Raw genomic sequence first — 27169 nt, forward strand, 5'->3', positions numbered from 1 at the left:
TTTTTTTTTTTTTTTGGTTTTTTTTTTGGTAAATTTCCTCTGAACTGATAAATACACAGAAAAGCTCATGAAAGCTAAAATTAGGCGCCCTGTGAGGATTCAACCAAAATGTACTGTTATTGACTGTTCAATAAATGAAATGTTAAAATCTGTGAATGAAAATTAAAATCTGTCTAGTGTTATCTAATCAACAGTCATGTTTGCTATCACATTAAATAATTACATTTCTGCTTCTATCTGCTCAAAATCGACTTAAACTAATCAGTTATCAAAGCGTTGCCTTTAATTTATAACAATTGGATCCATTTATGAAGCAGAAGGGAAGATTTTAATCAGGAACTTTGCTGTTTGTACGACAGAAAAGGCTTTTTTTTTTTTGTTTGTTTTATGTCAGACTGTAACATACCATTATTGTTTATTGTTCTGTCTGGACAAGTTATTGTTTGCTGCTCTGTTCAGATGGATGCATTCACCTGTGAAAGCGAATTTCCTCTCCTGGGGACAATAAACTGAACTAACTCAGCTGATCATTTCAGCTTTAGAGCGGCCGACATAAACACACCACAACCTGGAGACACAATCTTCAGAGTTTGTGGTTTTATCTCGTGACAGTATTCCACTCTGGATAAGATAATATTGATGAAGTTGAGTCACAAAAGTTGTATCACAGTTTACACTCGCTGATTTAATCACTCAGACTTTATACTTTATCTCTCAGCTGCACAATCTTCAGAGGGGGAATAACATCAGAAACTATTTTTGAAATCAATCGTTTCAGTCATTTACCAAAGCGAGTGACTAATACTCCTACTCTATCTTCTTTTTTTGCATTATTAAGAAAATCATAGACAGACAGTAAAAATATTGATTAATTAATAACAGCCATATTGGATACAGACACAAAGACAAGTGAAGACTTGTTGCATGTTTTAGAACTTTTTCATTTCTCTTCATGGCGTACAATCTCATCTTTACAGTAACATCCTCATTCCCACTCCTCAGCTGTCTCGCTCTCTCTCTCTCGCTCGCTCTAACCCCTCCCTCCTGAAATAAATATTACACCCTTTTGTCATCTGCAGATGGCCGTGCACAGCAGGGCCCACGTGCTTCTGTAGCCACCATTTTCAACGAATAAGAGAAAGAGAGTGAAAGAGCGAGCACACGGAGGGAAGAGAGGAAGAGAAGGGTTGAGTGATGATGAGAAGAAGAAGAAGAAACAGAAGGAGTTCAGTGTGACGTCATCACAGGAGACGCCAAAACTTAAAAAGTGAAGGGAAAGGACAGGCTGGAAAGAAGCAACAAATAAAATATGACAAAGTAAAGATAGAAAATGAAAAAGGAATTCAATAAAAAGAGAAGACAAGAAACTCAAACTAATCTTACAAGCACACACAAAAATACTGCAAAAAAAAATAAATCCCTTTTTTTTCCCCTCCGCTTGGGCCTGCAAAATTCTGGTTGGTCCTTTTATTTTGAAATTTTCTCGCCCAGAAGTAGCTGACCTCTCAGATATTTTAGGTTTCTACCTTTTCAAGTCACAAGCAAATCCTGAACCTTTTATGCTCCGGCTCTGTGATACAACCAAGTGAGCGACCAAACCCGAAAAAGAAATAATAATAATAAAAATAATATATGAAGAAATACGAATATGAAAATGTAACAGGGAGGACTCCTCATGAACACACAATTACTTCTGTCAAGTCAAACTCTTGCTTGTTTTTCTTTTTTCGCTGCTTCTACACACATTCACGCACAACTCATCCTCTTCGTCATTATTATTATTCTTATTATTAATGCAATTATATACTACTTTGTTTGAAACATTCAAAAAGTACTAGAATCACTATTGTCATTATTGCTGTGACCAGTAATCATTCTTGTGTAACTCCTCTTGGTCCACATCACAACAGCAAATCAGAGCACAAAATACTCTCCACGTGACTTCTTAAGAGCAGGACAGGACTTGAGATCAAAAGTCAATGGTAATAATAAATACTGTAACGGCCCGAGAAACAGCTTGAAGTCCTAACAAGCGAAACCAACACACCGACTTTGAGAAAAAAGATAAAACCCAAACAGGAACAGGAGGAGTGGAAGTGTGTTTGGGATTCATCTTCAGATGCATAATTTACACCTAGAATAATAATAACAACAATAAATCAGGTGAGGACTAAAGTGTCTGCTGTTGAAATGTTCCTCGTCTCCATTTGCTGAGGACTCGTGGCCTTTGGCGGGGCACCACTTGGACATGGAAGAGGAATAGTGAGAGAGACATCCCGCACATCGGCACGCTCTGTTCTCCTCCTACATGTTTTTTTTTTTTACTCCTCACATCCACACAGCAGGTGGTGTTCCCCTTTTTGTTTCAGCAGGCGTTCACTAGAGGCAAAAGTATCGAAGTGTTCCTGGGACTTTTGGAGGAAGAGCTCTCATTTTCCGAAGCACTGAAAGAATCTGTGAAATGTTGCAGGTCAGAAGAGAAACTAAAGTCCATGATAGTCATAAAATCAGGACGGAGGTCCGATGAAACACAGTTGCCCGTTTTGAAACGTGTCTGTGATTCTGGAGGAGTGTATGATGTGAATCGGTCCACCGGTGGCCCGTTTCTGTGCAGCACGTACAGATGACTTGCAGCTGTATTTTAATTATTGCTGTGGTCCTGATAGCTTCCAGTCTGAATAATTTCACCGATGATATTACTGGTTGAGGCTGAAGGCAAACGTTGCCACTTCAAGTCAGTCAGGATTTGTGGGTGAATGCGATCACCTCTACTCTCCCGTATCACTCACATCTGGTGTTCAATTTGGTAAATGAGGGAGTGAAACGAGGGTGAGCAGATCGTCCGCCGGAGTGTGTTTTGAGGTGGGGACCAGTCAGAGTGGTGTCGACCAGAGGAGGTATGGCTCAGGGTTCAGTCAGGGACTCTGTGAGGGTGTCGGTGGGCGCGTCCTGCTGCACCTCAGGGACCACAATACCTCGATGGAGCTTTTCTAAAGACTGCTTCATCTGGCGGACAAACATGGCCGGGGGTGAAGTGATGGGAGTGAGAGAGAGGCGAGTCAGGTCAGACATGCTGGATTACGTAACGCAGTGATGAGCTCAAGCAGTTTCTGCACCCTCTTGTTGCCCGATTCCTTTGCAATTGTAATACAAGCATGTAGCTTCACAAGCTAAAAATGAAAACACGTACCTGGTCGAGAAGGGTGACCGAGGACTGCAGGATCTGCTGCCACTTGCTGAGCTGAGCCTGGTGAAACTGCCTCTGGAGCTGCAAGACCTGAGCCCACTCTCCTGCTGTCTGGGGCAAAGGGCTGAGGAGAGGAGGGGATGCAAAGAGGAAGGAGGCAAGGGGACAGAACAGGACAAGACCAGAACCAGCAAAAGCCAGTTGCCAGAAATTACACATGGAGGAGGCAGAAACAAGGCAGATGACAGATCTCATGGTGAACTACTCAGTTGCCCGTTCACACAACCAGCAGATACAGAACATTTGGGTTTAGTAAATATTAATTAAAACTCCTCTTCCCTCCTCTGGGAAAGATACAGCTTTTTAGCTGCTGCATATTCCATGATGTTCAACAGCTCCTTGATAACTTTGTCTGCCATCTGGTGCTGAGCTGGTTTTGCGAAGAGGCCAAAACAGTCATGTCCAAAAGCAATACTGCTGACAACAGCAAGGGGATGGGAAATGAGCTAGAGGAGTCAGGTGATAACTGTGATTTCATCATTGAAAGCAGCATCTTTTATATAAAGATGAGATTTTTTGTAAAATAAATAAATACAAATCAGCATCTACTTAATCTTAGAAAAGAGAGATTATTTTGCTGCACTGCAATAATTTAAAAATCTGAGGGACATCACAGGCCTGAGATGCCACAAGAGCACACCAATTAGCACCGTGAGATTACTAGTCATGTAGATTCATATGGAAAACAGTGATATGTGTTTACCTGTCAGCAACAGAATAGGAGTGCCATGTCTCCAGTGTATGAGCTGCTCTTTCCAGAGCATACAGCTTATAGAACAGCAGCATGTTGAGAGCCACCAGCACCACCAGACTGACCGGGACACAGAGAGAGAAGACAGTTTCCAAATGAACGGGTGTGACAATATTCAAAAATATTTTAACAATCTTCAGTGATGCACAAGAAAGATATAAACAGCAAAATGCAAAAAGTAATCCAACAAAATGGCCATACAAATATTTCAGGGTATGTAAATGCCTTCAGGGTTCATTTACTCACAACCCAGTTCTCAATAATGACACACTAATTTTGTTCCAGGAAAAATCCAACCTGACTGAATGCTAGTGTCACAAACAATAACGGCTGATGTGCACATTGTTTTCTTTGATGTTTTGACTCAAATGTAGATTTTTTTTTTACTCAGTTTTATTCGCACCACCCTGCAACATCAAATGGTACCTTTCTGACACAACAATGTCTCATCTGGCACCAGAATTCAGCACAACCATAAAACCACTCCTGATATACAGTGATCAGTATAGAGGTGCAAACAGATTAAATAAATGTGCAGACACACACACTGAGCTTTGCTGGTGTCAAAGATAAAATGCAGAAAAATACGATACAGATGTGGTTCAAAAGCTGTCAAATATGCTTCACACTTCAATGGACCACAACAGACTTAATTTGTTGGATTTTTCCTGTGAGAAAATTATATACAGCATCGTTTTTTTGTAATTAATGGTGTTTTTTGTGCAGCTGTTTGTATATAATCAAAGCCTCTCATACGAACCTGATACAGATCCTATGCACAAGAAGTTTTGCAGAAAGAAGGAAAAAGAAGAGAAATAGCAAGAAAGGCATTGTGAAGCTGTTAGTATGCAAAAGACTGATATTTGACATGTCTGGATGAGGGTGCATTCAGACATGGCTAGAACCAAGAGAGCAGAAAGCTAATATCAAAATAATACAATCAAACCAAGGATTTGATCAAGAGCTGCTGAATTTCTACAGTTTTCAATCTAATAGGAGAGGGCGTATTACTAAGCAGGAGGAGCACATGCAAGGACACAAACATGCTCTTATGTGTAGACTGAACGGATTTCCACCAACTAACTGTAGACTCAGAACAGAGATAAGTGTTATGCAACACCCTGAGTAGCTCGCTGTGACTGAGATAACAAGTGAACAAGACACAAGATTCATATGACCAGTGTGCAGTAAGACATACGATATGCCAGAAAGCCTCGAATTAAAAAAGTCTGAAAGGTCGGGTCAGAAAACACTCAGAAACACCAAGTACACACACATGAACTTACATGAAGCTGACAATGAGGAGGATGGTGGATATATTGCTGTGTCCTCCACCACGTGAGCGCTCTCCCAGTTTCATATACTGAGCACCTAAAAAAAATGTAAAAAAAAAATATAGATATACAGACACACACAAAAAAAAGACAAATGGATCAATGTTCCTTTGGCATTTAGGGGGTTTCCAGGCTGCTTCCATAAACCAAACTATAACAATTACAGGAAAATTATCCATTTTTGAGTTAACTGTTGTCCAACAAATGAACCACTAGAGGGCAGAGTACCAAAGAAGCCCTAAATTGAAATTTCAGTGCTCTGACAGCTGTATCTTTGGTGTCTTACCAGCTTCTCTCCTTTCCCTCTCCTCCCCCACTCCTCTGTCGCCTCGCCCCTCTGCGCCGATCCCTCCTCCATCCCTCTCTCTCTCCCTCTCACCCTGCCGTCGAGAGCAGGTGCGTTTGCGGCGACGCAGGCCTGGAGGGGTCTTTGCAGCATCGGCGCCCACAACTTCACCTGTGGTCACCACGGAAACTTCAGACTGCAGTAGCGTCTCCAGCTTGCACACCTCGCTCTCTGTGACGACGGAAGAGATGGAGGTATTAAAATACACATACCCCACTAAACGGCTTCATATCTGCCAGCGAGACAGGAACTTGAATACTGAGGAATGAAAAGTCCATAGGATTTGTTGTGTTGACCTGATTTTTTTAACTAATTAAAAGCAACTGTTATCTTAAAAGTTTTTATTATCATTATCATTTACATGAATTATAAACTGTCCTTCTACATTCATTTACTCTAAAAAAGGAGAATGCAGGTTTTGGCACTTATATACTAATATTAAACAACACATTACGTCATTAGATCAACTGTCTACTGTTTCACTTTTGTTGTCTGCCTTTTGTTTTTGTTCAGTTACAGTTTACAAGGGGAAGTTTGTCTGAATGGGTCAGCTTCCACAGGGTGGGGGTAGACAAAGATGGGTGGAGGGAGGCAGAACGTGGGACTCACCCATGTGCCTGTAGTACTCTTCAATGCCGCTCCAGGTGTTCTTTTCAATCAATGCTTTTACCAAGCTCCACGGCTGCTTCCGGTAGCAGATGTCTGAGGAAACTCTGAGCAAAGGAAAAGCAAGCACGCCACGTTTAAAACCTAGACAGAAAATCTAATGTGTGGATTTAATATTAAACACTGATATGTCGGCTCTGAAGGACAGTTCAAGCACTTCCAACATTAAGGACATAAGGAAGTTTATGATTGCTGTGGTTCCAAAATTAAATTTAATTTGGCACTCCTACAAATTTTGTTACGAAAATATGAGTTCTAAAGAAAACAATGTGGAAGCTTGTGCAACGTGCTGATCACAGTATATCAAATTTAAAGTATGATGGACCTGTGCTATGTGTTTCACAATATGGAGCTTTTGAACACCCTGTAACTAGAAACTAACATGTAGTCACAGACTCTTAGAGATCAGGTCAAACCTGAGCGTAGACCTGGACCATGGAGGGCCAATGCCTGTAATTCCCTGCAGGAGCATTATTACATGTTGATAGATGTTGTATTTATCCTCTACTGTCTGCCACTTTTCTCTCCTATTCTTGGTACTGACTAATGCAGGATCACAGGATACAGCTGTTTTGCGTGCATAGTTGCTCTAATTGCTCTAATTTGCTGTTCTTCTTTTTCTGTTGTCACTTGTAAGATATTCTCTGGTCATTCCCACTAATGACTGTCTGCACAGAGTAGCTCAGGTTTCTCCAAAAAGTTGCTAAATGCACCATTGAGTGCTTCAATGGAAAAATAAGTCTCTACAGGGTCATCTATATCTAGCAAAAAAGGGACGTGGATGATAACACTGTGTGGAAACACCCAACTGATGACTATCGAAACTGGTTGTACCAATTAATTGTGAAAGGGCATTTGCTAATGGAGGAACTTCAGCAAAGTTCCAGTTTTACATATTTCTTTTTTCTTTCTTTTTGGACGAGAAAAAAATGCTTGAAATAAAGGCACCTAGGGCTGCAGCCCCTTGTACGGGCTGTGTGAGACAGTCATAGCTGTTATTTAAACAAAACATGCCTTGTGGCCACATTGCATAATAGTCTACTGAGGCCACTGTCACTAGTTTAAGGACTGTCTCCTTTTTCTTTCCCTGATGCGATTGGTGAACATCGTTCCAATATGCTTAGAAACATGCCTTTGCTCTTTAATCCTGAGAACATAGCACCAAGATGCAACTTGCAGTATGTACAAATAGGTTTCACCTGGGGATTAATATACAAATTCTGATTCTGATATTTTTGGGAAGTAATAACTGCAGAATTGAGGAAAAAAAATGGGATTCTCAAATGAAAAAAAAAAAAAAAAAACAACACTAGCTGGTTGGCCTATTTTAAATCTTGGGAAAACAGTAAGGGAGTCTCAATGAAGCAAAACAAAAGGCCCGATGGGACTATTTCATTTTCTAATGGGAGTTTATGGTCCCTGAGGTAAAGCACTTGGACACTGAGTTATAGTTTGCATCATTTATTTGGTTGCTGCTTGAAAACACGTGAAGAAACATGGCAGATGACCCACCTGATTCGGCTCTTGTGCTTGTTGATGGAGGTGAGGCAGTATCTGTGGAGAGTGTAGAAGTAGTCCTGGTACGGGATGCCTGAGGTGATGACCTCAGAGTCCACTACATAGCACTCACCCCGGGCACTGCTCTTATGCAACGTCTGGAAGAAAAGGCATGAGTTCATTATTCAGCAGTGGGCAAACTCATTGGTTTCCTCTGAAACACTACAAAACCATCAACCAATTCATGCGGTTATACATTTCTCCAGTTTTTGGTTCTGTATTCACTGTGTGTTCCACTACAGTGATCATATCATTAAATTACCCTGTCACAGCAGTTAGTTTTCCCTCGCATGAATAAAGCAATAGTTAATAAACAAAAAACAAGGAAATTTCCAAAAGTGAACCCTAACCCAACCCTAACCCTATAAATGAAATAATAATGAAATAACTAACAAGAGTTACATTTTTCTACAAGCCATTTGGTTGGGTCATTTCATAAGTTGTCATTTCTGAGTCTAATTCTTCATTTGTTTTAATCATGTTTGGAATGAATTTCTTTTGTTGTCTGGAAACTACTGGAAACTTAACTGAGCCCAAAACTGGAGTCAACACAAAACTAAAATGTAAAGATTCCACAAATAAAACTTGACAGCTGAGACTCAAGCTGAGAAAGCACAATTTTTATGTGCAGTTATTTGCATCAAGCAGAGCATGTATGCCAACAGACAAAATAGCTAAAACTTCAGAAGGCTGATGTTTGTCGAGGACTGACCTGCGTTTCCACCACTGGAGCAGTTTTGGGTCCGAGGGGGTTGTTGAGAGCTATGGTGTAGCTAAGCACGCGGCTGGTAGTCCCACTGCTGCTGTCCTGCTGCCATTCACCCACCGACAGGTCTGAGAGTGGGAGAAAAGGGACAAAGAAAATCAGCCAGTTGAGAGAGAAGAGCAGACGACAATCTCCAGGATATTTTGTGAAAATAAGGGACTGATAAACAGCAGGCACAAGAGGATGTGGGGTAATGAATGAAAAGTGGAGAGACCATGTGATCCAAAGAGGTTGAATGGGGAGGGGGGGGTCACACCACACTCCCTTGTAGAAAAAACTGAAAGAAATGCCCCAATTAGAGTAACACAATGTTCCCTAGCAAGCTGGGCCTCTGGCTGGGGGTAGACACAGGCCAAATCAACTCCACAGCTTCATCTCCAGCCTCATTTGAAACTGCAGAAAAATGTCTACAATACACACTGCATTTACACAAGAATGACTTTGGATGGCAGACTAACAAAACCAAAAAAAAAAAAAAAGCTGTACAGTGACAAAGCATGAAAAAAACCTAAAAATAAATTGTGGATAACAGCATAAAGAGGTAGCGTGGCACCCTTATTAGTGGGACAATATGTTCAGCAACAGCCTGCCACTGCGAGACAATGGCATAAGTCATCAATTTATCAGCTGGACCATGTTTCACTGCAGCTCTCAACAGAAATACATCACCCATTTTTTTTCTCAGCTTAAAACAAGACATCTGTTTAAGACACTGTGCACATGGATTTCTTCATATCTTATTTTAACAGCAGAAAAGTACCATGCCATCTAAAATACAGATTTTCCCAGAGATGGCTGCCTCTGTGGTCCAGTAAACAGCAGTGCAAAAACAGGCACTGGGCTTTAACTGTCACTGTCTCAACAGGAAAAACTTGCTCTCTTGCACCTGCAAGTCAATGCAAGTTGCATTCTGGAAACCGTACAACTATCACAGAATCATCAATGTCAAACACAATTTGACAGAGACTGTGGGAGAGAAAGAAAACAAAAAAACAAAAAGTAAAACGTATTGATGTAAATTGATGTAAAATGTGCATTTCTACATTAACACTGTGCGTAAAAAGAAACTAACCTTTCATTATCATATGCACACATTTGTGTGTGTGTGTGTGTGTGTGTGTGTGTGTGTGTGTTTGTGTTTAACCAACCAGTAAAGTGTCGTTGAGAGAAGAGATGCTCGATGAAGTGCGTATCAGCAGAGAAGAGCAAGTCATGCAGCTTGTTGACACTCATGCGGACCGCAGTGTTGATGTGCAGCCGCCCGCTGAGGTCAGCACAGAACGACTCCACTTCACCTTAACGTCAAGAAGAACACAGTCACACAGACATTTTTTTAAATATTCTGAGACATGCTCTCTGTATTTCATGTCAAACCTTCAGGCAATATTATTATTATGCTGTTGGTTTGAATGGTTACAGTTATTTTCCAGGCTCATAATTTCATCTTACCAAACACAGCATTCACATAAATGGAGTTAAAAGACATGCACAAAAATGTATGGACATACATTTCTCAAAAAATATTTTCTCTGAGCTACCGTACGGGCTGATTCACCCACGCCACACCTTCCCAATAATTATTGCTGCACGAGGAAGAAGAGGTGAAAAATATAATTGCTGCCTCCTAAAAAAAACATTAAATAAGTCAGTATCGTCGCCCTCTTAAAATAATTGCCCAAGTCATTTTTTTTACAAAAATATTTTTTTTGCCTAATGGTTCAGTTTTTTGTGTTTCCTGAAAAATCAGAAAAAAAAAAAAAAAAAAAAGACTTTGGTCAAAAGTCAAAATATTAAACGATTGTCATAAACTAATTACAGTCCTAAAAGGCACTGCAGAGGTGGCTCCTTTGTTTCACACTTGGAGCAGAGTTTAACAATAACAGAGCAGCCATGTAAGTTAAACAGGTTTGAAGGTGTCACTCATTTTTATTCAACTCCATTCATAATGATGAAACGGTTAGGCTATCATTAAAACATTAGTATTCTAATGTCATTGGATAATTGCATAATCTACATTCTCTCGTCTTGACTCGGCTCTTGCGGGGTAAGTAAACAACCCTTACTCTCTTCTTGTGTGTCAGAGGAGTTGCTAGGGTCTGTTGGTAGGTCCTCATCATTGGTGATTTCCAATGAGGAAAGATTCCCCAGAGTGGAAGCTGGTGGCGGCAGCATGTGATTGGCTGACTCAGACAAGCCTTCCCCACTTTCTTCTAGATACTGATGCAGTGAGGAAAAAAAAACCCACACCAGTGGACAGTTAGTAAGAGGTTCATTGGGAATTCACATCACAGTCATATGTCCCAATGTGTCTTTTTCCCCCTTTGACACACATGCGGGATGTGACAATAGCGCATGGCTACATTTTCAATTCCTCCTTTGATTTTTGCAGGTCTAATTTGTGATGTCATTTCATTTGAGTTGAGATCCGAATTACAGTCAAGATTGTGACACACCCTACGTCTGTATTTTTGCTCTTAAATGATTATTTTTGTCTGGCTATGTGTTTGAAAGCAGCCATAATAATGAAGCTGCCTTGGCTCAGAATATTTTTGCAATCAAGTGCATGTTCTGCAAAGTACAGTTATTTGAATGTAGTTGACAGAAAAGTATCACAATTATCAACTAATATAGGTATTTGTATCAAGGCTTTACAAAGAGGGACACTAACTATCTGACAAAGAAGAATGATTCCAGCAGACAGATTAAAGGAGTACATCTGATTCAGTGCTAAAAGGCAACGGCTGAGTGCCTCTAATGCTGGCTTGTATTGGAAATATTGGCCAGTATACAGATCAGACTTGTTTGGCAAGTACAACAAGAATAATAGCTGACTACATACCACTATTTACCTGCTAACAAAGGGACGTTATACAAATGAAGACACCACCTGTATGAGACAAACCTTATGAAATTGACTGCTAATGGTAATAGTAATACTTACTAAAATAATTTTGTTAACAAGAGATGAAGCCACAGAAGTGCACAGAGCAGTCTGTGGATTCTATTTTATTCAGTCCATCTCTGCCATGTAACTAATGCCATCTGTCTGCAATTACACATACAGCAGGAGAAGATAAATTATTGACTACATTATTCTGCTCTATCTGTGTCGAAGCTGATTAAACAAGTTGAAGTCTATACTTTGTTCTAACAAAGGCAAGGTGCCTAAAAGCCATAGCAATATGCTTAATATGTGCACAACAGACTCTACATCACACCTGAAGAAAAGCAATTGCAGCATTTTTATTGCAGACTAAATGTGTGTTTGCGCATGTCAAAAATTAGACTCACAAAGGAGGGAGCAGCAGAGGCTGGAGCAAAGGCAGAGGCGTTGGTGGGTGTGGTGGATGGCAACGAGCTATTGGAGCTGGGTGGGCTGGGATCGAGGGGGTCAGAGCTTAGCAGGCGTCCAGATGAGGAAGGCACCTCTATGGGCAGACAGGAGGCAGATGATGGGGGAGAGGAGCTGCCGAGCTGTGTGGCAGAGGAAGGGCTTGCTGGACCACAGGGCACAAGGGGAGGAGGAGAGCTGCCTGTGGAGTGAAGTGATACTGAGCTGAGGTCCAGTAGATCTGTGACTGACACCGACTCGTCTCCTGGCCTGAGGAACAGAGAGAGAGGAAGTGTGAACGAGTGAAACAGACACACACATGGAGACAATCAGACTGTAAAAGAATGTGTGAGGGAACACTGAAGGACAAGGATATTAAATCTTTAGCAGACCAGAAATTCAATTCAATTAATATGCCAGCCAACATTAAAAATAAAACTTCTAAATCTCCCCTTAATGACTTGGATAGTGTCTGCAAAAACAAAAACACACTGACACACAAACATCATCTGTTTTCTTTTAGCAAGGATTCCCATGTGTGTTTAAAGAAAGCGCAAACTAATCCCTATACACACGTTGGTTGGCCGAGTCACGTTTACATGTATATCAAACCTGAGAATCTTATGTGCATGTTTTTGTTTGCTCTTTTTTTTACAGTTAGCTATCACAATACAACTAAAATGTTTCCTCTCAGACAACTTCCCAGCATGTTTTCTCTCGTTTGGGCAATCAGTTTAATGAAAAGTGCATTTACATGAACTGAAAATCATCCATATCTTCATCTACAACGAAAGCCTCTCGAATAACAACCACAGTGAAATATATAATGATGTTCTCAGACATGAGCACTCACAGCAGGCCGTTCATGTGTTCGGAGGTGGGGGAAACATAGTCGTCATCTTCACTCGTGAGGCCGAGTTCAGTGCCGTAACACTGGTGTACGATGTGCCACAGCTCTTTAGGAGAGAGAGACTGTGAAGATAATACAAACAAAACTTGCAGTCATTACTTAATTGTTCAAATTCTAATGGATGATTTGATGATGCCAAAATCCACATATTTGCATAATTTATTCCATGTATTATTTACTGTGTTAATAGTGCAGAATGGTGTAAGAGTTTCTATTGATTCCTTAGGGCAGTTTGAACAGTCAATTTTAATTGTAGACAAAAGGGCAACTCTCAATCAGGTAGTGCCCAAGTATTCATCTGTTATGACAGAGTGACAAGAAAAAGACAACAACTTTGCTATCTGAAGTGAAGCATCACTAAATAAATGCATAGGCTTCACTTTTTTTTTTTTTATAACTTTCTATGTCAATGATGAGCTACAATTTTATTCCATCATATCAGCAAATATATAAGATGGAAATTAACACTTCTGATTCAAACCACAATGTAGTATCTGATTGATAATTGTTGTGATAACCTGCGTTTTGCAGGTGAAGCAGTTCCATCCGTTGCAATGTTCTTTAATACCATACTTCTGTTTTTCTACAACAGCACTGTGCAAATAAATGTCTGTAGTCAAACTCAGAAAATTACTGTGATTTAATGTGTTCTCCCGAGCCCGTGTTTGTGTCTATTTCCTGCTTCTGGACATTCTGTTCTATTCTAAGATGTTAACTACCAGCCGTGTCACATCAGGCAGCAGCATAAACCACCAGGGTGGTGGGAGACGACATTGTACCTTTTCCAACAGTGCATTCTGCCACAAACGGAAAATCATCATGAAGCTGCGATCTCTTGCTCCGAAAGATGTGAAGAAATGCTGAGAAGGTAAATATTAATGGGACAGGAAAGAGGGAGGGTAGGAAGGAAGATAGAATTGAGAAAGAGGAAGAAAAAAGTGTGACAGTGGATTTGATGAATGGTTTCCCTCTGATGGGATATTTGCTTACACATTCAGTGTAAAAGTTGACTCAGCTGATATTACTACTGCTTCAATGGCAAAACAGGATCATTAGAAGTGAATAGTATCAACAGCAAACAATTCCCATGCTTTTATACACTATGAACTCAGACTGTAAAGCACATGTTGTTAATACAAAAAAAAAAAAAAAAAAAGGGTAAAATTTAAGGTCTCAATTTCATTGAAAACAGTATAGCCCACTGATATTTGTGCTCAAGTCTCACCTTCTCATTGTCCGTGCTGATCTGGATGGCATTTGGGATGAGTTTAGCAGTCTTCTCCTTGGTAATAGAGGTCACATCTTTCAGTAGGATAGTGATCTAAACAGAGAATGACAGATTACTCTGCACATGCTTTAGTATGAATGACACTTATCTCACCACAAGCCTCAGCGTATCTATATTGATCTGCAAACAAATCCATTAGAATTACTCCTTATCACATAACTGGCGTAATATTAACCAGGTTATGACAAGAAAGCGTTTAAGTATGTGTGCGCAAATATTTACACAGTGTATGCATGACTTACAGTGGTTTCCCAGCGGAATATGTTGCTGTAGAAACAGAGCCAATTTTCTGATAGATAAAGTCGACCCTGAAGTAGTATGTCTTTCTGCAGAGCACAAGAGTAGTCTGAGGAGAGAAAGAGGGGAGGTTGGGAGATTGAGAATCATGTACTTGTTTTATTTTAACAAGAGGTTGAAGTTTAAAGAGGGGAGACTTTGGTGAGTATACAGTCTCCGTGAACATGTGGTGGTGACACAAGTGTTAGGGTTAGTTTGCAAAACAAAAAAATTAACATGTGTACGTCTCACTCACCCACTATAAGTCGTTCAGTGTCAGGAAGTTTCTTAAACAGTTTGCGAAAATCCTCATTGCGCTGTTTGTATGTAGGGCTGAGAACCTGAGGTTGATAACAGGAAGAAGAAAGGAGAACATGGTATTCTCACTCACTGCTAAGTCATAAAGCAGTCAAATGTTTTGGGCTATACTGGGGTATTTGGTTAAACAGTGAGGAAACACTGTGTTTGTCTAAAGGATAAAACAGTGATACAATGCCAAGAATTAATATTTTACAGTGTCAACTGGGAAAAAAAAAACTACAAAAAAAAAAAAAAAAGCAAAACACAGCCGAGCTTCCTCAAAGCAAGAGCCCAGCATGGTAAATGCTTAATGAAGGGTTGTTAATGTATACTTACATTGTACCAGCTCTGCATTTTCTGTAAAAGACAAGAACATCTTGTTTATACAAAGTGCTCGAGTTTAAAGAATTAAAAAGTTACACAACTGATTACATTACTACTAGCTCACATGGCTAAACGAGGGGGGGATTAAGGAAAATACAAACATTTACAACAACCAGTTATCCGGTGTAGATGAAAATCTACTGTGGAATTTTATCTCCCACCCACCCATATTTTGGATCTAAGGTGTTTACTTTTTCGATGATTTTCTTCCAAGATTGCAAATAAAAATACAGTTGAAAGTGCAGCCTGGTTGAAAATTCTTCCAGAACAGAATGATTTGAGTCTTTGATTAAGACATGCCCTAAAGCCGCAGAGTAATAGTACATTAAATCCAGTTGTTCATTGGGTCACATCTATATCTGACCCACAAAGGTTAGACAGGTTAAACTGGAGCACAGATGGAAACCTGTCCATGTGTACATATCGTCACATTTAGGTTTTTCAAATCTAAGCATGTCTTCATCAACAGGTATTCTGCGGTACCTTGGCATTGCGGGTGAAGTGTCGAGAAGCAAGTGGGTAGGCAGATGTGAGGGAGGAGGCAGAGGGTATGGAGGGCACAGGGCTATCCGAACCTCCGCCTCCTCCACCAATGCTCTTCTCTCCTCCTCCTCCCCCCACCTCTGTCTCACTGGCCCTGCCACCCCCAAGGACCCTGCGCCGCAGGGAGGGAGAGCTGCCAGGGGTGCTGCGTGGAGAATTACTGGCTGTACTGGAAATAAATTAAAAAAAAAAAAAGACATTGCGAGAGTTAGCCCAAGGGAAACTACAGAAAAAGGTTCATATTTTCATTGCTAATTTGTACTTCTGTGTGGTTTTAATGTCATTTTTAAGCAAAAGCTGAAGCGGGTTTCCTTTGTGATAACAATGAATCATCTCAAACTACAAAGTGAAACCAAAGAAAGGCCATTTTAGGACTGGTATCAGCTGAATTCATTGTGACTGATACAGTAACAGAGAGCCAAGCTATCTAAAAGTGTTAAGAATGTCTTAAAACAGTCCAATCATCTGTCCAAAAATCCAACTACAGAACATGGCACCAACAGTTCATATCTTCAGACAGTTTGTGCTGTAGTAACAAATTTTCAACTAGGTTTGAACTTGAGTAGGAGGAGATGGGCGTTTCATTGAGGACAGAAAAACAAAAGACAAAAATTTAAGCTGTATTGTCTTGACTTTGAATTGACACTGTTGTCTAGTGCTCAAATGATTTGCCAATGAGCCCATTAATCAAGTGACACACTCGCACTTTGTTACTGTGATGATCAGTTGCAACCTTCTGCCTTTATGTAATAACTGCTGCTTTTGTTATTTCATATTAAAGAAGAAAGAAAACAGAAAACCTACATCAAAGCAATTTATTAAGAGCATTCACAGCATTTTCCACTTCAGAAGAGAGGCTTCCAGCAAATCATAATCCAACTGTAAAGAGATTATTACAAACAATTTGCTTGTAAAACCACACTGTCTATATTATTGTGTGTATTGCAGACTTGATGGGCAAATAAATGTTTCTGAGATGGCTCAGTCTCCACTGACCCCTTCGAGGTCTTGCTACGGCTCCCAAAACATTTGCATCTAATATTCAGACCAATGATCAGTGAAAATGCTCGTACTTATGCCACAACAGTTTCCACGTTTGCTCCTTGTTCCTCGCTTGGTTAAACAACTGCTGCATTCACCATCAGTCATATTAGAAGATTGCCTCCGTCTATCTAGCAAACACACACAGCTATATATCATTGTCCTCTCCAATCTGCTGAGTGGATACCATAAATCAGACGTCGCCTCTTAAGTGCTGGCCTTAAACTCCACACTGGAGACATCATCCTTTAAAGAACAATTTAATTAACGACGCCAACAATTCATTCAGTCACCTTGATCTGAACTGCTCTCCACACCTTTCCATTGTTCTACGACTCATTCCTCTTTCAACATGAACCGCCACGTGTGAAAGATTATTTTAAACTGAGATTTAAGAGCTTTTCAACCACCTTCATAGATTTTACTTTGGTATGTACTCCATTAAACGGGGGAAATCGGGAGGGGACATAAGTACAGCTGTAAAGTTGATGACAGTGGATAGACAGGAGAGGCGCAAAAGGACCTGTGAAGCTGTTGGGGGAGGGCATCCCTCACTAAAATCGTTGAACAGGAAGATAAACACTGGAAACATTAGCATACATTAGCTTCCCTGGTGCATCACCGTTAATCAGGGCATTATGACAAATAGCATTAAGCTCCTTTAGGTGAACGTACACGGAGGTAGCACACACAGTGATGAGAATCTGTGTCAGCCTGCGTTTAAATCCGTCGGCAGCACTGACCTCCAGCTGCCTCTGAGTGGAAGTTAACCTTTATTTTGCCCTCAACCTTGTCCAACCTGCACGGCCAAGAGGGAGAGCTGGCAGACCGGCTGCAAAGCGTTATCACTGGGCGAACAGCGGGGGCGAACAGCTGAGGCGAACAGCTGAGGCGACGTTCGCCCGGTGAACATAAACGAAACAGAAGCGATTCCAGCTAAGAGCACACCGAGGCTGTGCACCTGCTTGGTTTTCGTTTCGTTTCGTTTGTTTTCCCCATTATCCATGCCTCTAACATCCACATGGGGCTGGATCACCTGACCACACCAAACGCCCATGAAGGACACACACGAGGACCGCCGTCATTCATCACTGAATCACGCATGCTTTTTCCTACCGGAGAGTCCGTTCGGGCCACTTACTCGAACATGTCATGAGGCGTTTGCGATCCAGCTGATGCACACAGAAAAATAACAGTTTATATAAAAAAATAAAATAAAATAAAATAAAAAAAGCACACACACACACACGTTGCTGCTTCCTATGGTATCAATATGGCACCAGCGCCCCTGATGAGCGCGTGCGTTAGTGTGTGTGTGTGTGTGTGTGCGTGCGTGCAGCTAAAACAAGCCAGACGCCAAAACGGGTGTGTGTCCGTCGATCATCCTCGGAGTGAAAACGAGCCCATCGCTCCGCCGTCTTCGGCCTCAGGTGGCGGGCGGTCAGGTGTTTATTTCCCCCCGTAATCCGACGGCCAAACCGCTGCGCCCTGGACCGATTGCAGGACCCGCTAACGGGGCTGCTGTTTCTGCGTCCATCCGTAATCCCCTTCACCAATGGGGAGCATGGAGGAGGAGGAGGAGGAGGAGGAGGAGGAGGCGGCTCCATGTGCTCACTGACACCGTGCTTTTTCGAGTGAGGTGGCGCTAAACTGATAAGGATGATTGAGCAGAGAGAGGACCGGGGTGTTATCTGAGCTCAGAGAGACCAGAACCTCGGTAACATCTCCCGACACTGTTATCTCTATCCACACGGAAAACTACCAGACTCTTTATGCGGCCTCATCTTCTTAACTAAACCAAACAACCTCCAACATTTATGGGAATCCAGTTGCACTTCCAACAAGATAACAAACGGTATACAATGGATTGATAAACCAAATGAGTCAATGATTGGTGGGCAAATTGACTGTTTTTGATTAACAGCTTTTCAAGTGCCAAAAGTTTAATGATTTACTGAATAAGATGGGCCTACTGTAGCTTTCCTCAGTTATCATTCAACAATTTCTCAGTTAACATTTTGGACCGTCTGTTGTACTAAAAAGAGCAATCTGAAGACATCACCTTGACCTCTAGGAAACTCTCAGTCAGTTTTGACTTATTTCTGAAACCAAACAGTTACTCAAAAAAAAAAAAAAAAAAAAAACTATTAAGAGATGATTGAAGTAAAAATGGCAGCAATGTTTAATTTAGCGATGGTTCAGGATCTTCCGTCCTTTTTTATGCAAGGTCTGTTGGCCGTTTTGGTATTCCTATTTATTATTTATAAAAAAAAAAAAAAACAACAACAAATGAGTCACAGATGAACCAAGTTTAGTCGGTTCACCCCCATATTCACTATGACTATATCATTACACAAAAAAAAACAGGCTAAAACACAGCTATCACTGTTCAGACAGACCATAGCTAACTCTAGTGAATCCACCTAGCCAAAGACCAGAGCCCACCCAATCCTTTAACCCTCAATCTCTCTGTCCATCCCTCTGGATTAGAGTCCACATCGTAATCCATGCTGGTCTGAGCCAAGCCCACATCGCCACCGTTCTGTCTCCCTCTGTGTAATCTGCTTTTCTGAGGTCCACCAGTGGCCCATAATAATGTCTCAGTTGAACGGGCCAAGTGGGCAACGAGAAAAGAGACAGAATGAATTTTCAAAGATAACCGAGAAAATGTACAGGATGTATACTTTATACCACAAGGGTTTAGATCACAGCGTGTGAATGTACTGTGTCTTTCCTTCCTCCCCACAGAAACCCGACCAGAGCACAAGAAAAGAAGAGCTGCGCAAGTAAATTTGAGTCGAGGCACATGTCGGGGTCTTTTGGCCAATTCAAAGATTATAGCTTCTGATATATCCATGGTGCAGAATCCAAAGAGCCAGGGGACAAAAACTATCTTTAACTTTTTTGTCCCTCAGCTGCTGTAACACAGTGGTTTACACAGTAAGCTACACTACAGTACACAGCCGTGGGTAATGACTGTTTTAGAGTGCCAAAGTCCCTATCCTAGTAAAAAGGTTATGTGTAAAGTGTCCCAAGCTCGGATTTTTAGGCTGCACTAGTATTGCAGGAACTGTTATTCTTTAAAGTTTGACAGTCATCAAATTAGATAATAATGGAAAACTTTCATTGTGTGGCATTCAGGTTCATGTTTTTAAAAGGGTATAACTCGAGCCGAGGTATAAAACAACAGCAATCATATTACATCCATACTCAGTTAGTTGTATATTGCTAAATTTTTAAGAATGATATGTGGTCAATTGTCAATATCAGCCTAAAGACAAGTTTGGATATCAGAATCAGCAAGTAGGAAAAAAAACAGCTCTACAAACACTTCCTATTCAGAGCTCCCAAGATGCCTTACTGCCTGTGGCGGAGGGCCGCAGAATACAAGCTTGACACACATCATCACTGTTCTCAAAAGATCTTTCCACAATTTCTCCAAATGTCACCAATGATGGCATAAAAGACTATTAATTAAACTATTAATTTACTGTACAACAGCCTGTTGCAAGAGCCGTCTCAGCAGGACTGGCTTAAGGTGTAATCAACACAAACGACAACACATTAGGCTATTTCCACAAAGCTATCCAACTAGAAACCTCCATAAAACAACACTTGCTCCTACTGACATGACGAAAGTCAATTAGTCATTGATTCAAAATTAATCTCCAGGGCCTCAAATGTCTTCTGTGTCCATTGCCCATGGCTGTTTATGTGCAGGAAAATTTCCACGGTTATATAACCATAAGCATTTGTCTTAAGGTCACATGGGCTGCTTAGTACCTCACCTTGGGGGCAAACTTTGTCCAATGTGTGTGACAAGCAAAAATCAACAATCAACTGTGTTCGGGGAGGCTGTCATGCTGTGCAAACAGCAAGGGACAGCCAGTATTTTCTTCTCGATGGTTTTAGGTAATAATTGCTTATGCTGCCTTTTTTTGCAAATTTATAATTACATCTAATATGTAACCATATGTAGTCGTATGCAAGCAAAACCAAACAAGGTTCAAAAGCCCAGAATGGGATAGAGGCACTGATTTTGTGTTATTTATGAATGAAGTTATACATTTATTTGAACAATAGTTAATATAACACTAAACATTAGTTCACTTGGAGCCTTGCTCTGAAAAAGTACACATACATTATCATGTACTTGACATTGTTTTAACTGTCACTTGCTAAGTTATATAGACAGACAATAGTTTTTCCACCACAAAAAGTCCCCTGTCACGCCCCCCTTGGAAAGGTCATAACAGAAATCTGGTTATTAAGTTTCCTTAATGTCCAGCAAAATAACATAACTGGAAAAATAAATTGATGTGTAAATGAAGAGGACAAGGGCACAGCTGTTCATATGGAGCTTGGGGGAGAATCACCCAGTGCTTACCCTCTACAGCCCACTGCAGTGGTGCCCAGAACCTCCTTTCATTGGACTCACATGACATCATCAGACTGAGAGCCCACTCCCATTGGCTGAAAGTGATGTCATGATTCAGACGAAGGATAAATAGCACATGAACCCCGCCTCTAGCTCCTTTTGACTGACCCAGCTCTGTTTTTCCTCTCTGCTACAAGAGCAATCTCACTGTCTTTGTTTACAGTTGACATAGCCTTGTTGTTTTGCCTATTTGTAGGGAATATATATTATAAAAGCTTTCCGTATTTGCCAAAATACCAGAAAATAAGATGTATTGTTTTCTACAATTTTAGTGCAGGGTGATAACAGTGTGTCTTGCTTCAGTACTTACATTTTACAGTCTTAGTGTTGGCCTGCTTTTTATCTGATATCACTGTGTACCATAAATCAACTCAGCCTAATCTGGATTTTTACCATGTAATCTGTTCTGACTAGTTTTAGCCATTAGCTAATTAACGTCACCCTGTTCCAAAATAGCTGACCTTGTGGTAGCTTTTGAGAAAAGTGGACTAAGCATAAATCCGTCAGATATAGGGCCTTTCATTCTCAATCAACATGAACAAACGAGGATAGCTACCCAGTCCATTCAATGAAGGCAAAACTGGTTTAAGTGGGCCTGAATGCAAATTGGCTGAGATTTTACAGAGCTTTAAGTTTTGAAAGCCCATGAGACAAATTATGTGCTGATGGTGTAGATGCTCTTTTTAAATTCGCTGAATCCCATGCGATGCTACTGCTGTAACATAAGTGACTTAATCCCAATAAGATTGAGCTTTCAACTCAATGACTAGAGAAAAACCGCACTTTAGCATTTGCCCTTGTTCATTAGAGGTAAAAGAAATGCTGCACACTAGCACTTAATTTTATCATTTATTTTCATCATGATGGCTTAAAATTTTTTGGCTGGCTGTTTGGGATGAATCCAGCTCACTAACCTGCAGCTGTCCCAGTCAGAGTCTTTGCTGAGCAGACTCCTGAGGAACCAACGGGAGCGCCGCGTAGGAGAGGGACTACAAGACCATGAGCTAGATGGTGGCATGAGGAGATCCTGTGAAGGGCTGTCCTGACCTTGTACTTCCCCATGCATCTGTATCGCCACAGAGGTGGAGGGTGAGGGGCTTCGATGCCGAATGGTGCCCTTGTCCACAGTGTCTTCTATTACAATCTGTGGCGTTTTACCCCCCTTGGAAGCACAGTCTTGCTCTTCCTCATTTTGTTTTTTAATGCGGGTCCTGCTGCGTTGGGATCGACTGTGACGGCTGAAGCGTGACAGTCGAGGGCTAGGTGAAGGAGACCAGGACTCTGTATCTGACGATGGGGGCAGAACAGTCAACACTGGGACAGGGATGGGCTGAGCCAGAGTGATACCCTCTGGTGCTACAGGCGAGGACATAGTCATTTTTAGAGCATTCTGAAGGTTAGTTTTCTCTTACAGTCACATCAAGGACACTGTCATATAGGCTTGTTGCTTCAATAGGGCAGATTGACCTATTGACCTATGACCGTGATGTTCACTCTTGCTTATATTTAGATAATTGAAAAAGGGGTTGGGTAACATTCAAGTACGCCCTGAAAGCAAATCAACCCTTACTCATTAAAGAATGCTGACCCTAAACGAAATATGATTCAGTGCTTTTTATATTTCTTGTCAAATTAAAGGAGTTTCTTCAAATCAGGTAAGTAAAATTCCCTATAACTGGCAAATACCACAGTGTGCTTCACAAGCTGATAGTGGTATAGGTGTCCTCACATTTAAAAACCATGCAAGAGGAAGCTGTGGTAATTTAACAGGCCTTATCTTTAGGTAATCCATTTCCACTTGTGCAGTGTGTGCACATGATGGCTAAGAGTGACTGAAATACTCTTCGATCCATCTTCTGTATTAAGTTTATATGTCACGCCCCTTCCGCCTTTGCAGCATTTGCACTGTCCCGTGTTACTCCTTCTTCCAATAGTTCTCTCCTCCCTTCCCTTTGGCAGACTTCAAGCTTGCACTTGAATTATCGAGCTCATCTTTGAAAGAGTTGAGGTCTCAGACAAAGACGGACCTGTGACTGGAAGTAGCTACCTGAGGAGTGAAAAGAGCAGAGACTTTGTATTCAAAAGACTGGCCTACATCTGACAACTTCTGATATTTGTATGTTTTTCTTTTCTTGAAATATTATGAGTTCAACATAGCATAGGAAATGATTGCAAAACTAAGCCTATTTAAGTCTGGTCTTTGATATTGTCAAAAATTATGATTTGCAATCACATACTGTTCCTGCCAAAGGACGAGTCAAAAGAATTTATATGGTGGAATAACTCAAGTTGTTAGACTCAATCTTTTAAATGGCACAATTTAAAATTTCCCCCTTCAAGTAACTCAGAAAACAGCCAAAACTGAGTGAACACGGTGTTGACTGACAGCAATCACTGTTCATCAATGGACACTAACAGACACTCCGTGAGTTGCAAGGAAAGCCCACATAAATCAGCTCCTATGCAAAAAAAAAAGGAAGTACTCTACTTATCTGTCAGCATTTACAAATGCTGACTTGCTAACACAGAGCTGATTGAAAGAGAGAGCAGACACACAATCTCACACACACCAGCTACCAGAAACTTTAACAAACCTTAACAAAAAAAAAAAAAAAGAAGAAAGATCTACTTAATGCTACCAAGGTCATAACTACATGAAAACATACTGCAGATGTGTCCTCCAACAGGGAAAGGATATGTGCATATCACTCCATTGTTTGCCTTCAAAGCAGGCACTTCCAAGGCAATGGCCCAAGCACGCCTGACAGTATTTGCTGTGATCTGTTTGAACAAGAACAATCTTGGCACAGACTTGTTTGTCCAGAGTAATCCATCATAATCCCCTCGTAACCTTTACTCTTTGACTCACAACAGCCCGGTCTTTTGGCCACAGAACAGGGGTCGCGTTAAGCTTCGGATGCTGTGTGGTGCAACTAGTTTTAGCAATGTGGAGCGAGAGTCCAGGAACAGCTGATCTGACAACAACAAGTTGATCATCGGGCGCAAATAACACAATAACCAACAAACAACCAAAGGCCAAAAGGGGTATTCATAGAAAGAGGAATAATACCCCCCCCCCCTCAGGCTTGTTAAAACTAAAGGACTCCTACCTCCCATTAGACGAGTTGCCTCCGTTTCTGTTATCCTGCTCGGCCTCGAAAACAAGCCGAGCGACGGTGCGAGGCGCGATGTTAAAATCCACTTTTTCACAGGAACACATCAACATTATCGGCGGCGTGAAGAAGCATCTGGGCCGCGGCTAGCAGTTAGCCTTTAGCCAGCTAATGCTAAAGACAGCTAAATTAGGCTAACAAAAAAAAAAAAAAACTAAACAACAACAACAAACCCTCCGGAGGCCAACAGTTCACAAAACTACGGCTATCTCGGTTCTTAAGCTTCCATCTCCAGCAGACATAACGCTATTCTGACGTCTTCCATTTTCACTTCAAACAAACAAACAAACATAAAAACACGTAGTGATGTTTAAAAAGACGCTCATCCATCTGACATTAACGCTCAGCGCTAACGTTAGCTTAGCATCGTTGGCGCTAAACTGGATTAAAGTTTTTTGTCGAAATGTGAAAACTAATGAACTGAGTCTTTATTCTGCGGAGGAGGAGAAGAGAGGGGTGTTACGAGAAATATCAACGAGGAAGTATCCTCTTAAAAAAAATGTTACTTTTGCTTTGGTACAACCCCACTGATACTCAATTAGAAATATTTTTAAATACCACAAAAAATGCAATTTATTCATTTATAATTAAATGTGAGCAGCCACAAGCAAAAACCAAACACCCCTCCGAAAAAACTTTATGGTACAGTCCCGGAAAATAACTGTTCAGTGGATGTGGCGGAAAGAGGAGCGGTGTTTACATAAAAACAAAAGCTACACAAAGTTACCTTTATTTTTCCCCATCGACTGGACTATTCGTTTTCAATTTAAACTATCTGTTACAGGCTGTTTTACTGCGACAAGAAACACAAAAGGAGCTGTCTCGTACATCTTAAATGGTCGAAAAGGTTTTGTTTTTTGTTTTTTTTTTTTTTGCAGCGCAAAACACAAAATGAACAACACAACAGGCTTTGCCAGTACACTAACAACAAAAATCCACAGATTTGGCATATTTTCAGAGTTAATTTGAAGGGAACTTTTATGTAGCAAAATAAATAAATAAAGAGAGCCATTGCGACCCCTTGTGTCTAATAAGATTACGTGCAGGTATTATTTGTAAACGGCTGGTTTATGATTTATCCTTTACCTCAAAATGTTAGAGAAATTATTCAATGGAAGCACAAAAAGGGGGGAGGGTGGTGTGGCTTGTAAGGTCACAGTCATCTCACCTCCTTCCTCCTGCAGCAACATTGATTCATGTGGTCTCATGGACTATAATAAGTTGGATGCAGCCTGTAAGATATTGGATATCCTCTCCTCCAGCACACATTCAGTAAACAAGGCCAATGACAGGTCACCTTGTCTGAAGCTGAAAACAAAGAGCATACATCGGCGAAACACTTTGAGTTACAACGGTGCATAAACGTTGGAGATTCCTACAGATAGGTGTTAAACATGTTAGTTTGAATGTGCACCTAGATTATTAGAGCGAAAACTGGAAAGTATTCCGATTGTAACAACTCATTTCACTATTGATTAGCTTTTTAAAATTATTTTTCTGATAAATCAAGAGAAGGATTGAACATGTTATGATAGTTAGAGAAATTATTTTGTGTGAATGGTGAAAATTGGCCTCACAATTTTCTAGACCAAAAGTAAATTGTCAATTTTTTTTGCTCTGACCAGAAACCTAAAAATCAAAAGTCTTTAACTTACTATCAGATAGGACAAAATAAAATATAAAAAATTAAAGTTGAGAAGTCCCATCTCTGCTTAAAACAAATCAGCTGATCAACAACTGATAAATAGTCATTTAAGCTCTTGAATCTCAAAAAATGAAAGTTTCAATGTGTTTTACAGAAAGTATTGGTTTCATTTCATGATGTTTCTAATACCAACACCTCAACACACACACACTTTGCATATCTCAGTCTTATTTCCATAATGTAGCGCATCTATTGTACCAGCCATTTTAAAATACACATTAGGGCAAAAATCCTCCATCCTTCAGCAACTAAACTAGACTACAAACTAAAACAGGAATTTGCAGCCCTGAGAGAGGCAAAGTAAGACTAATCATTTGATGATTTCCTTAAAAAAAAATCATATATATGTTCAGTATTCAACATTAATTCTGAACATGTTATGTTATGATGAATTTGAATTACCTGCTTGTTGGTTTTAGTCGTCAGTCAGCAGTTTCCATCTGTATCCTTTCTATGCAACAGCAGAGCATCACAATGACTTGGCAATTTTTGCATTCTTCCTAGATTTACCAAGCATCCTCTGTCTTCCCACTGCGTGTGACTGCCTCAAGAAATCAACACTGGACCAGCTCCGCTTGGAAGTCCAGGACCGAGGTTTATGTCTCATATGCAGCCGGGCACAGAACTGCCCCAGGTTAAAGAGAGTTGTGCTGCTCAGAGCCTCTGGCTGCTGAGTCGGGGAGTGGAAACTCGATCCATGCTAAAAATAAATAACTTCACCAGCCCTGCGAGAGAGGAGGTGTGCCACTCTCTGTGTGTACGCGTGTGTTGGGTCATCGAGGTGCAGCCCACTCCAACGACAGACATAAAAACACACACAGTACAGAGAGGTTATCACATGTCAACATTTCCTTGAAGTTTCCCCGCCGATGGATGCCAGTCCAAGGTCTGTCTTTCACCTTCCTTTCGTCACATGTGTAACATCCAAAACTGCTGTGGTTGATCCTTATTGTCATTATCATTCACAGGCTCCCACAAGATTAAAAGGCAAGGACCCTTACCAAGAGCATCGTGCTTTACTGTGTCATCCGCTTACACCACATGACAACATCAATGACCTCCAATGCAGCTAAAACACACAAGTACACACAAACACATATGTACCCACACCCT

At 40.8% G+C, this 27169-nt stretch overlaps 1 protein-coding gene across 1 annotated transcript; it reads right to left on the reverse strand.

The window, feature by feature from the left end:
* On the reverse strand, nucleotides 1–26893 carry gramd1a (GRAM domain containing 1A). The gene is made up of 21 exons (XM_029503600.1): nucleotides 26459–26893; nucleotides 25520–25659; nucleotides 22093–23225; nucleotides 15640–15868; nucleotides 15109–15129; nucleotides 14729–14813; nucleotides 14439–14542; nucleotides 14134–14229; nucleotides 13688–13768; nucleotides 12852–12970; nucleotides 11959–12268; nucleotides 10731–10884; nucleotides 9816–9962; nucleotides 8614–8735; nucleotides 7857–7999; nucleotides 6288–6391; nucleotides 5619–5849; nucleotides 5285–5369; nucleotides 3951–4058; nucleotides 3191–3311; nucleotides 1–3006 (listed from the first exon to the last, which is right to left on the reverse strand). The coding sequence occupies exons 3-21, from the start codon at nucleotides 22554–22556 to the stop codon at nucleotides 2905–2907; spliced, it is 2826 nt and encodes a 941-aa protein (XP_029359460.1). The 5' UTR covers nucleotides 22557–23225; nucleotides 25520–25659; nucleotides 26459–26893; the 3' UTR covers nucleotides 1–2904.
* Nucleotides 26894–27169: the final 276 nt, after the last annotated feature.

The sequence above is a fragment of the Echeneis naucrates genome, chromosome 6, assembly GCF_900963305.1.
Source record: "Echeneis naucrates chromosome 6, fEcheNa1.1, whole genome shotgun sequence".
NCBI lineage: Eukaryota > Metazoa > Chordata > Actinopteri > Carangiformes > Echeneidae > Echeneis > Echeneis naucrates.

Excerpts from the sequence above, each read along its gene's own strand:
- gramd1a (XM_029503600.1), bottom strand. The coding sequence starts at position 22,556 with ATGACTATGTCCTCGCCTGTAGCACCAGAGGGTATCACTCTGGCTCAG. Across the intron at positions 14,543-14,728 it reads CACTGAACGACTTATAGTGG|ACTACTCTTGTGCTCTGCAG; the intron begins GTGAGTGAGACG and ends TTCTCTCCTCAG. Across the intron at positions 4,059-5,284 it reads CTCCTCATTGTCAGCTTCAT|TCTGGTGGTGCTGGTGGCTC; the intron begins GTAAGTTCATGT and ends TGTCCCGGTCAG.